The 12,453-nt window shown below is 46.8% G+C and overlaps 1 protein-coding gene across 2 annotated transcripts in view; it reads right to left on the reverse strand.

The window, feature by feature from the left end:
- Positions 1–12,453, reverse strand: part of ARHGEF5 (Rho guanine nucleotide exchange factor 5) — a 67,755-nt gene that overhangs the window by 25,194 nt on the left and 30,108 nt on the right. For both annotated transcript variants that reach the window (XM_081005408.1, XM_081005407.1), the window contains exon 2: positions 1,732–5,512. In XM_081005408.1, the coding sequence (XP_080861534.1) occupies positions 1,732–5,500 (3,769 nt within the window). In that variant the 5' untranslated portion in view covers positions 5,501–5,512. The remainder of the gene's footprint in view (positions 1–1,731; positions 5,513–12,453) is intronic.

Consider the following 12,453-nt stretch of genomic DNA (forward strand, 5'->3'; position numbering starts at 1 on the left):
TTTCAGTGGTCAATCCCCCACAGGGGGAAAGGCAATATGTTTTGCTCTCAATACAACTGTCTCCAAGAGCAGTGTTTTGCATCTCTTCTCTTAGGTGTGATCCTGCACTGCAGAAGGTTGGACTAGATGAACCTTGGGTGTCCCTCCCAACCCTACATTTCTGATTAAAGCCCTACCCCTAAATTGAGAAACTAGCATTCACTCATTGGGGAGGTGTCTACTCAGTGACACCACAGATGTGGTAGCCTTCCTCCTGTTTCATGGGAGGCAATAGATTTTGCCAAGAATCTTGCAGCCCATGACGGCCCAATGTAAATAGCACCGTAGTGGCACATCACTAAGATGGTGCACAAAATATCTCCCCATGTGATTCAGGTGGCTTTCATGGTTCCAAACCACTCACAAGGGCTTCCCAGTTCATTATCACAGATGCTATCTGCTATCTGCACAGCACCATTTTAGTTTCTGACCATACTTGCATTTCTTTTCATGCTTTTCAGTGATAACCTCAGTTTTCGAATGCCTCTGTAGACGAACATTTAGGAACTCGAACGCCGAAAACCTGGACGTAAGTGCCTTGGTTTTCGAAGGCGCCTCAGAACTCGAACAGGAAACGCGGCTTCCGTTTTGAGTTTTCCATATTGAGGCTTCCACTTTCGGTTTTTGAACATTTCGGAACTCGAACGGACTTCCGGAACAGATTACCGTATGTTTGAAAACCGAGGTACCACTGTATTTATCTGAAGACCAGTTCCCAGCAATAAGCACACAAGATGACCCTGCTGGGTTATATCATGTCCATCTCCTTTTCCAACTATGTCTAGCCAGATCCTTGCCAGAAGCCCAAAAGCAGAGCATGCGGACAACAGAGCCTCTCTCTGTTCCAGTTCTCTGATACTGATCACTCTATCCTCTGTGAATCTGCCAAAGGCAGTGACCATCAGCACTGCTATACGATGTGCTAAAGGCCCGTCCATGGCTTAGACGGTTTCAAAAGTGAAATATAAAGACAGATATATCAATGATCAGTAGCCATGGTAACTAAATGGAACCTCCATGTTCAAAGACCGTATACCTCAGATTTTCAGGTGCTTGGGACATAGTGAGAAAGTCTTTTGCTTACATGCTCTGCAGAAATTTAGCTGGCAACTGTTGTAAATGGGATGCTTGATTAGACGGATGTTTGGTGTAGTCCAGCAGGACTCATTTTATGTTCTTTTAAAGTTGGGAGCTGGCTTTCAGATACAGTGGTACCTCGGGTTAAGTACTTAATTCGTTCTGGAGGTCCGTTCTTAACCTGAAACTGTTCTTAACCTGAAGCACCACTTTATCTAATGGGGCCTCCCGCTGCCACCGCACCGCCGGAGCACGATTTCTGTACTCATCCTGAAGCAAAGTTCTTAACCTGAAGCACTATTTCTGGGTTAGCGGAGTCTGTAACCCAAAGTGTATGTAACCTGAAGCATATGTAACCCGAGGTACCACTGTAGACTGATGTTAGTCTATAACAGGTCTGCTCTCCTTCCCTGGGGGGCAGTGTTGCGGACCGGCATCCGGGACCCCCCAGTGACCCGGCTGGAGGGCGGAGGCATGCCACCCACATCATGGGTACTCCCGGCCATGTCAAACCCCCAGCTGTCCAATCGGCACAGCTGGGGGCGTGGCCGGGGGGCAACCTCCTTTCACTTTTCTTGTCATTTTGATAAGGAACAGGGATTAAAAGTCACTCACCTAATTCATTGTCCGTTGGTATTGAGATCTTTCTCAAACCCTGCCGATGCCAGTCTTTGCTTTTTGCCCGGTGTTTGCTTAGCACTTCCTGTTTCTTTGAACTGGATGTTGGTTCTTTTGCGTCTACAATTTTATTTGGACAACTAGTACATTTCTCTAAGCGTAGGTGCCCGGGCACGCCTTCCTTTCTGGGAAGCACAGGTGGGACTGTGTCCTCTGCATCTCTCTTAGCATCTTCTCTCTGGGACTGCTGCCACCACTGTGGCCCTTGACAGGCAGCCTGTTCTCTGCATGGGTGTCTGATAGTTGGTGGAGATGGAGGGCCTCGCTGGAAAAAGTGTATTGGGTTGGTGAAAGCTATAAGTGAAGGCTGCGTTGGACTTCTGGCCTCTGCAGCTTCAGACATTTTCTGACTCCTTACTGAGGGATGGAGGCTGTATTTATTTGATGACTTCCCATCGCATATATCCATAGTATCAGGAATGCTGCAGGAGGAGTCTTCCACTGGCTCACTGTTTCCTGAAATGCCAACATCTGGGTGTATCTCCAATAGACTGGATGCTTCGTGTATATTCCTGCCCTTCTGGCCTTGTGAAGTACCTGCCCCTTCTGAATCGGCCAACGGTACAACAGGGAATTCTTCAACTCTGCTGTCTATGTTTGGAGCCTGGGCAAGCTTTTCGGCTTCAGCAGCATAGGATATGGTCTGAGAGATGCAGTCGGCAACAAACACACAACCATCCCCATCTATATAGTTAACAGGTAGAGTAGACTCTGGTGCTTCAACTGGTTGTTGGGCAAACTGATCACCATCAGGAGCTGGAGGCCTGTTGGAGCTGGAAGCTGGATGTGGAAGCTGAAGGTCCCTGTTAAGAGCAAAGGCTGTGGGGTTGGAGTTAAACTCAGGAGCTACAGATTCCCTGGTTTGGCTAGAGTTTGCTAGTTGAATGGGGTGATCGGCAGGAAACACCGAATCAGAATGGAGTGGATGTGGCATATGTTGGTTGGAATTGCATTCCGTCGCTGGGGGCTGATTAAATAGTTCATTGTCAGGTGTCGGGACTGAAGACTGTGGCGCCTTAACGGCAGTGGACTTTGGGGCTAAAAACTGGCAAGCTTGACTGGGAGAGGGCAGTTGTTCTAGGAGCTGACTGGGCTGACTGGGTGCAAGAGCAGGAGTGAGGGGCTGAGCAAGGGTGTCTGCATTAGGTGCAGGGCTTAAAAACTGAGCAGACTCACTGTAGTCTGACACAGTTGGCATGAGCTGATTTAAGTGGCTGGAAGCAGGCTCTGGAGGAATGGCCTGATCCGAGGCAGGTGTTGGGGTCAAAGGCTTTGTTGGCTGAGCCACATCTGGGGTCTCCGTGTTGCCACATGCTGTTCCATCCTCTTCAAGAACTAATGAACATGTTGATTCACTGATTAAAGTTTGTTGTTCCATGCAATGTGTATCTGCTCCCGCTTCCTTTTCTGGAATCTCAAGGCTCCTCATTGGGGTTTCCAGATAACTTATGGTAGTGTCTTGTGCCTGGAATGATTCTGGGCTGAATTCTACACTCTGTCTGTCTGCGTTGGACAGACCCTCCCCTGATGGTATACTTTGAAGGATCTCAGAAGCAGTACCCTGAGCAACTTCATATAAGTCTTTACCAGATATGTCATTTTTGCTGGAAGTCCAGACGTCTGCATCACTGCTCAGTACTTCTCCACAATCCATTCTGTTCAGCTGACATGGCTTAAGCAGATTCTGGTTTTCTGGCTCTTGTGTAGATTCTGATTCTTTACATGGCACAACAGTACCATCTCTGGCTCTCTTGCCAGCACCTTCCTCCAGAGAATCTGTCTCTGTTGAGGTCCCCAGTGATGAGGCAGTGATATGGATTTCACCACCAACAGGGTGATCCACAGGCTGAGAATCATACAGATAAATCTGTGAATCAGGAGTTACTATTAAATCTCTACAGGATGGTGGTCTTCCTTCGCCATCAAGACTCACAACACTTGTCTCTTCACCACCATATTTGCTGTCCTCTCTTTCAGTAGCTCTTCCATCTTCCTCAGGGGGTTGCTCACTGCCTTGGCTATTATGGCCAACTTGGTCAAAGACACCAGAAGATTCCAGTTGTCTAGAATCATGGCATGTTGGAGCCTGTGTCCTTGGGCTCTCACACACTGGGATACCTTCAGATATCGACATAGCTCTTGCCTTTGCTATTTGTGGATTACCAGAGTCCTGCGTCCAGACTGACTTTGGACTGTGATTTGAAGATGAGAGCTCCTTGAAAGTGAAATTAGATGCTTCGGCCTCAACCAAAGAACAGTTCTTGTTTAAATCAGGAAGATCCAAGTTCATTTGCAGTGCATTTAAACCTAGTGGGGCAGTTATATCTCTCTCTGCCCTTTGCTTTGATGCTTGCCTTATTTGCACATGACAGTCTTGTTGTTCCTGACCTTTGTGTCTCAATTCTAGATTATTCTGCTCTGTTTCCACTTTTTTCTCCATTACCTTCCATTCTAGGCATTCCTCATTTAGTTCAGTGTCTACCAACTCTGGTGGGCCCAATTTTGCAGGTCCTGACTCCAATGATTTTGATACCTGAGATGATTCTGCTTCATCACAATCAGCAGCATGCTTTGTTTTAACCGTCTCCTTTGGTGAATGAGTCTTGCTTCCTCCTATGACATCCTCCTCCTCAAGATGGAGGACAGTGCAAATAAATGAATTTTGTCCCGATTCTTCCACTTCCTCTCCTATATCTGAATTACTGTCTACTCTATTGGAGTCTGGCAGAGACAAAATTTCTTTAGGCTTTGGTTTTTGCACATCGAAACGTATTTCCCCACCCTTAGAAAATTCAAAACTTGGCTGGAAAAGTGCAGAAGATTTCACACCCTCTCTTTGTCCCTTTAACTCTCTTACTTTCCCCTCTTCATTCACTATGGAGGTATCTGGGTGCATCTGGCCAGCTCCTTCGGTCTTAGGGGACATCTTCTCATCAATCTCCGATGTGACTTCCATATTTGGCATATGGCTCTTGTCTAGTTCATATTGAGACTCTAGTTCCGATGAGTGATTTTCATCTGATCTGCCTTTGGAAGCCTCAGCATTCTGGTGATGCTCTGAAACATCATGACTCACTGGGGGATAGTCATAGGCTGATTCCTCACTAGCTGAAAAAGTGCCTGTTAAATGTGTTTCCTCACACAGTGTCTGAGAAAATGCATCACGAGGGTTCAGAGCTTGGGGAAATCCAAGAACAACGGTTTCACCTTTTATCTCTCCCACCGCGACCTCACTGGGAATACTTGAGATCTGTTCAAGAGTTGCTGTACTGAAAAGGGAAGATTCATGATCACTTAAGGAATGAGCAGCTTCAAGTTCTCTCTGACGGGAATCCAAAGGGGCCTCCTTGTTATCCTCCAAAGTGACTTCTTGTATATTGAGAAGATTTTCTTGCTTGGAAAATCCTCCCCAGTCCTCTGGATCTCTCTGGCCTCTTTCTAGTCCCATGGATGTCTCTCTTTCCACAGGGCTAGGGAATCTGCCCCATATCTGTTCTTCCATGACAAAGAGAAGTGGCAGGGCTTGAGAAAAAGAGTTCTTTTTATCCTCTGCTCTCACTGCCACCCTCTCTTCAGAAACATCACTCCTGGTGAAAAATTCTGTGACATCATGGTGCCTTCTGGCTGGTGCAGGATTAGACGATTCATTGAATTTGTGGGTTGCTGAGGGGAAAGGATCTTCCCCTTTGATTTTTTCAGACTCCATCAGTGGCACATCCTGAAAATCAGAAGAAGAAGAGGAAGAATTACTATAAGGCTATGGCTGACCAGGAAATGTTACACTTAAAAGCATTCAGCCACACACCTAATCAACAGGAAGAAGAAGAAGAAGAAGAAGAAGAAGAAGAAGAAGAAGAAGAAGAGCAGTCGGAGGGGAAAGGTGGGCAGACAACTTGCATTCAGGTGTGTAAAAAGAAATGAAAAGAAAGAGAGCAAAGAATGTGGACTCCAACTACCTGAGGCTCAAACTACCTATTATGCAGAGTTCAATGATTCTTTCCTTGACATATTTTTCTCCCCAGCCAAAACAAGCTGCAAGTCTGAACAGAAGAAGGGTGAGCTCCTTTCTCTCTGGTAACTTCCCAGCTTAGAATCATCATTCCAAACTTAAAAAAACACATTGGGAATAATGATTCTAACTTCGTTTTACACCCATGGAAGGAAAGATACAGAGAGGCTAAGGAGATCGCCTATCTCAACCCCTTCAATGACAATCTTGAGTTGCAGACAGCTGGAGAGGAAGGTCTGTCTCTGCACATCTCTTCTCCAGTCAGGATGCTTTGGCTTAAAAGCAATAAGGATGAAAGAATCATGGAACTCTTTCAGGATCAGGTACCGTATTTTTTGCTCTATAAGACTCACTTTTTCACTTCTAAAAAGTAAGGGGAAATGTGTGTGCGTCTTATGGAGCGAATGCAGGCTGCGCAGCTATCACAGAAGCCAGAACAGCAAGAGGGATTGCTGCTTTCGCTGCGCAGCGATCCCTCTTGCTGTTCTGGCTTCTGAGATTCAGAATATTTTTTTTCTTGTTTACCTCCTCCAAAAACTAGGTGCGTCTTGTGGTCTGTTGCGTCTTATAGAGCGAAAAATACGGTACTTGCTCTGCAGTCTCAGGTTTCTTGTTTGAAAAAATCTTAAACATACATGTGCATTTATTGAAATCTCAGAAGCCAGAAGGATGGCTGAATTACAGTTTCTAGTAGTTGGGGTGGTGCTTCCACCAGCCTTGCATAGCTCTCTGTCCTTCCCCCAAACCAGATAAATTATGTAAATTCACACAACTTGCATTATTCAGAAGGGTCATTCCACATCAAATCAGCGTAAAAAACAAGGGTTTCGCCACCCACCGTCTCACATTTTGATGAAACTTGGTGTACACCCTTCCCTTATGCTTGAAAGAAACCTCCTTAATCCCCCCCCCCCCATCTCAAACAGTTTTAATTTTATAGCACTTCAAGGTTTCGTGAAATCTGTGTTTCTGTCCCTCTTGAGATCCTCGGCCTTGTGTGCATTTTATTTTTTCCCCTCCATAACCAATAATCAGATCTCTTTGAAATTTTACACAGAGATCAATAACATGATGAGCATTTCAGGGAAAAAACACACCAGCACACAAAAGATTTTATAAATGCCTTAAAAAATGTATAAATGTAGCTTTTTTGGTGGAAAAACTAGGCTTAGAAAACCTAAATTTTCAGCGTTAGGGCACAATGCAATCAGAAGTTTTCGATGGTGAAAATTTTGCAAAGACATGCTCTTTCTCAACAAAGAATACAATTTATGGGTCTCTTATGTCTTGGAACAAAATTTTAGGGGGAGGCCACAACAACACCAACAACAAGGTAACAAGAAACAGCCACAACTTGGATGACTCTAAAAGAGGACTAGACAAACTAATGGAGGAGAAGGCATTCCTAAGGAAAGGAGAGACCTGCAACACTAATCACTGATTCTCAGAATTCAGCACTACTCCAGAAAAGGAGGCCAGATCCACTTTCCTCATGCAAAACCAACTTCATTTGAAAAGACCGTCAGAGACATGAGGAGGCAAAACTTGTAAAATGTCCAAGTTTGCGTTAGCTTCTCTGTTGAATATACTGTTATGTGACTCTCCCAAGCAGCGACAGGTTCCAGGAAGCACAGTGCTTCGCTATGTTTGGTTGCCTTCGAAAAGAGGTCAGTCGAGGTTTATGATGCTTAGTAACATTTGTCTACAAATAAAGAGGTTGAGCATAGGTGGAAGCAGAGTTTAAGCACTCCAAGACACCAAGTTCTACTGCTTCACATCAGATCTCTAGGCAGAAGCAACCAGCAACTCAAAAATGCTGTTAGCTTACAAAATGCAAACTTAGCTCTCTGTGGGCTCATCCACACTTCCGCATGCCTAGAAAGCTTGGGTCTTGCCTCTCGACCTACTCCTTTCACAGAGAAAACCCATTCTTTGGTGCTAAATCACAGCAAACGTCAATTCAGATAAAACCTAGCAGGACCAGATAAGCCCTGTCTCTCATTCAAAAACTGTACTGCATGGTTCATTTCACACAGATTATGTCATCCTTATGGCAAGGAGGGCTGGAGGGCAAAAGCATGCCCCCTCCTTTCAGATATTTCCTAACCATTCAGAAGATTTAAGGAAAACCGTCTAGCAGATCCCATGGAAACACACAACAGGAAAACTCTGACATCAATTTGAGATACTTTATGGGAAATGATTCATAAATGGAATAAAACAAATAAATATCACCAGATGTTAATACTCCATCAAGTCCAAAACACTGGCCCAATATTGCCTCACAGCAGTGGCGTAGCGTGGGGGGGTGCAGGGGGGGCCGGCCGCACCGGGCGCAACATCTGGGGGGGGGGCGCGCTCGCACTCGCAGCTCTCTGCCCCTACCTGGCTCACTCACTCTCTCTCACTGCAGTGCTGGCTGTGCGAATCCGATCCGAGCCTCTGGGTCGCCGCCCACTGTGGAGGGGGTGGGTGCCAGGCGTGCGGTGCGGAGAGAGAGCGAGGGACTATCTGGGGGAGGGACAGTGCAGCCGCCGCCCAGCGCAGCACTGAGCGTGGGAGAGAACCACACCAGACCAGACCAGGCAGCAGCAAGAAGAAGCTGGCAGCGGCGGCAGGTTAGGGGTTAGGGGGCGCAAATTACTTGCCTTGCCCCGGGTTAGGGGGAGCAAATTACTTGCCTTGCCCCGGGTTAGGGGGCGCAAATTACTTGCCTTGCCCCGGGTGCTGACAACCCACGCTACACCGCTGCCTCACAGTGGCCCACCGGGATCGTTGTTTTCATAGAAAATGGATAGTAAACGTAACCATTTTTGCACCGGCAAACCCAGCTTTGCTCTGGGGGAAGTTGTTGCTGTTGCTGCTGAGTCAAGCTAGAGTTCTGCAGAAAGGAAGTGTAAGCCTTTGATTTAATACTGGAGTATTAGGTCATAGCTGAGATTAAATCAAAACAGCATAGATGCCAGTCAGTATGACCTCCTAAAGCAGGGGTCAGCAAACTTTTACAGCAGGGGTGGCGGTCCACTGTCCCTCAGACTTTGTGGGGGGCCAGACTATATTTTGAAAAAAAATATATGAACGAATTCCTATGCCCCACAAATAACCCAGAGATGCATTTTAAATAAAGGGGCACATTCTACTCATGTAAAAACACGCTGATTCAACGACCGTCCGCGGGCCGGATTTAGAAGGCGATTGGGCCGGATCCGGCCCCCGGGCCTTAGTTTGCCTACCCATGTCCTAAGGGTTGGGAGCTGCACTTTACTAACACCTATTTTATACATGTTTAAAGTCTCACTGGTAATAAGAAAACAGTGGCGGTTCTAAAGCCTTAGGAAATTCTACACTCAATGTTTCTGTTTATTTCATTTCTTTAAAGAATACTCTTCCATTAATTTTGCACACCGTTTAGAACACAATAAAAGACAATAGGGAACCAATGGGAAATTACCGTGTTATAGCTCACACTTTTTCCTTTAAGCTGTGGCTGGCTCTCCCCCCCACCCGCCCTTTCCTGTCAACTGTAACTCAGAAGGGAAAAAATGAGGGTAATCAGCTGGAGGAAGATGATGCGTGAGAAAGACCCTGCAAGGATTGCTCCTGCCGCCTCTTGCAACACAGGCAGCTGTAAGGGCATGTGGCTCAAGAGGGGAGATAATGGGGCTGGTGGCAGAGCCCAGGCTTATTTTCACTGGAAGGGGGAGCACAAGGCTGAATCTACCCCCCCCCCCACTCTGAGATTTTACTACTCTTCCTTTCTGTTTGCTTGCGTGCTCAGCTTCATCCAAGGCATTATAAAAATGCTTCACTGTGACTGGAAATTATGGTGGAGTAAAAGAAATTATGGTGGAGTAAAAGGGACGCGGGTGACACTGTGGGTTAAACCACAGAGCCTAGGAGTTGCCGATCAGAAGGTCGGCGGTTCGAATCCCCGTGACAGGGTGAGCTCCCGTTGCTCGGTCCCTGCTCCTGCCAACCTAGCAGTTCGAAAGCAGGTCAAAGTGCAAGTAGATAAATAGGTACCGTTCTGGCGGGAAGGTAAACGGCATTTCCGTGCGCTGCTCTGGTTTGCCAGAAGCAGCTTAGTCATGCTGGCCACATGACCTGGCTCCCTCGGCCAATAAAGCGAGATGAGCGCCGCAATCCCAGAGTCGGTCACGACTGGACCTAACGGTCAGGGGTCCCTTAACCTTTACCTAAAAGATCTTTACAAAGCTGAACCGTTAGTTTAAAGCAGAGTTCTTTTTGTGTGGCCAGGCGAAGACCCCCCGACCCCAGCTGACCCCCAGGAGGAATAATGACTCATGACAACATGTTATGGGATTAAAATTGGCCACAACTTTATAAAACTTTCAGATGTAGGGAGACCTTGGCTTAGGCATTGGGCGTTTATCCCTCCCAGCCCCCGTCCGGGGATCTGGGGAACATCAGGGTTATCCAAACTGTGTGGGGATTGGGCTGGCTCTGGAGAATGTCTGTTCAAGCAGAGAGCCCGCCCCCCATTTTGCCGCAACGCAGGGGAGAGCACTGACAACCTAACGGCCTATGGCCAGTGACTCCCTTCCACACAACCCCTTTAATGGGAAACCCTGGGATCACCGCCACAGAGGGGGCATGGGTCACCGCTTCATGCCTCACCTACCCCCATTTAGGGAAGATAGACTAAAGGATTCCGTCCAAAGCCTGAAACCACCAAAGTTGTGACATTTTTGCTACGGGGAAGGCAAAACCTGCCAAGGCAGGGAAATTCCTTCCTGGTACCTCAACAGCAACCATCAATGACTGTAGCAGTGCCTGCACACCTGTCACCTGTAAAAAAAGAGGTTCACCTGCAAAAGGAAGGCGTAAACTGGGGGAGGGCAAGGTGGGAGAAACTCTGGAGCCAACTGAGGATTCCCAGGTAAGTTCCACCCTCTCTTGTGTGTGCAGGGCGGTCCTAACGCTACCTGGTCAACTCCCCTGGCTACACCTCCTCGGCTGGGATCGGCTAACTGTCTGAGGTTAGGTGGGAACCTCCAGGTATCCAGCTCAGGAAGGCAAAGCCAGTCTGAACTGCTGCGGATCGTGTAGGATCAGGGGGCTGTGCATGACCCCGCAAAAAGTGCCCCCCATTTGAGGTGGGGAGCGGTCATTACAAATAACAGCTTCTTTGCTGCTTAATTAACAAAAACCAGAGGTGCTTTACAAACTTGTAAACAAAATTCTCTAGCCTATAAAACTTACCAAGATAAATTTTCTGAGGATTTTTATAGGCGATTCATAAATGAGTGTTTATTTTTCATTAAATACTTTTATTAATGTAAAATCAAAGGTACAAGCTGGAAGGAACATAACCCAACATTTTTATGCTGTTTAATTTCTTATATGTCAAATTCAGATATACAAAACAATCTTCCCCCACCAAATTGTGAAATTTGACTTTAATTTTTAAAATATTACTGTATCTTCTCTCTGTTTGGAAAAGACAACCTCTATCCTGCTCCTATGTTTTGTAACTTTGATTATGTACTTCCCTCTTTGCTTGTACTTTTGATTTAACATTAGGTGGGCATTTATGAATTCCTTTTTCAGTTATTGTACACGACACCCTCACAAGCCCCAGTCCAGTACCAGTAGCACAATATTCTGCCCCATGGAATGACTTTTTTTTTTTAATGGAGCTGTTTCCACAAAGTACCTTCCATTTGCTAGGCACTGTGGAAACAGGAAGAAGTTTTAGACTTACAGGCACTACTATGCAATTTCAAGTCAAGGACTCAGAATAAACCTCTTGCCCTCTTGGCCCCTTTTCCTGTCACAGAAGCCTTGAAGTTTTTTTCAAGGATACCTAGGATATGTAAAGGGATGCGGGTGGTGCTGTGGGTTAAACCACAGAGCCTAGGACTTGCCGATCAGAAGGTCGGCGGTTCGAATCCCTGCAACGGGGTGAGCTCCCATTATTCGGTCCCTGCTCCTGCCAACCTAGCAGTTCAAAAGCATGTCAAAGTGCAAGTAGATAAATAGGTACCGCTCCGGTGGGAAGGTAAATGGCGTTTCCGTGCGCTGCTCTGGTACACCAGAAGCGGCTTAGTCATGCTGGCCACATGACCCGGAAGCTGTACGCTGGCTCCCTCGGCCAATAAAGCGAGATGAGTGCCACAACCCCAGAGTTGGTCATGACTGGACCTAATGGTCAGGGGTCCCTTTACCTTTACCTTTAGGATATGTAAAAGTTCCAGAAAAGGAGAAACCACTGAGTCTGGCTTAGCCCACCAGTTCCCCAGTGGGTGGGGTTGGGATTTCTGTGTGTGGCTATATCCCTGTTCCATCATCTCAGTCTCTCTCATTGTACCCCTCTTGTGGAGCCTTGTGCAAAGCTAAAGGACTGAGACCATAGTCCTCTTCTGTCCCATGCATGACACAGAGAAGGGCAAGTGAAGCAATGCTTTCACTTCACCCTAGACTTCCTGGAAAGGAAGAAATGGCATCACCGCCTCCTTTCTCAGGCACCCTGTGCAAAGTGGTCTTTGCTGGCTTGCTGTGCGCCTCCTCTTTCTCACAGGGAAAGAGGAAGAGTGGGCAGCAAATTGACATGGAATGATGAGCCCTCGGAAGGGTGTTTATTGTGGGTGCATTCTACCACGTGTGTTAGTGGTGGGTTGCTTCTTTAT

This window comes from Podarcis pityusensis (assembly GCF_964106645.2).
Source record: "Podarcis pityusensis genome assembly, chromosome: 5".
NCBI lineage: Eukaryota > Metazoa > Chordata > Lepidosauria > Squamata > Lacertidae > Podarcis > Podarcis pityusensis.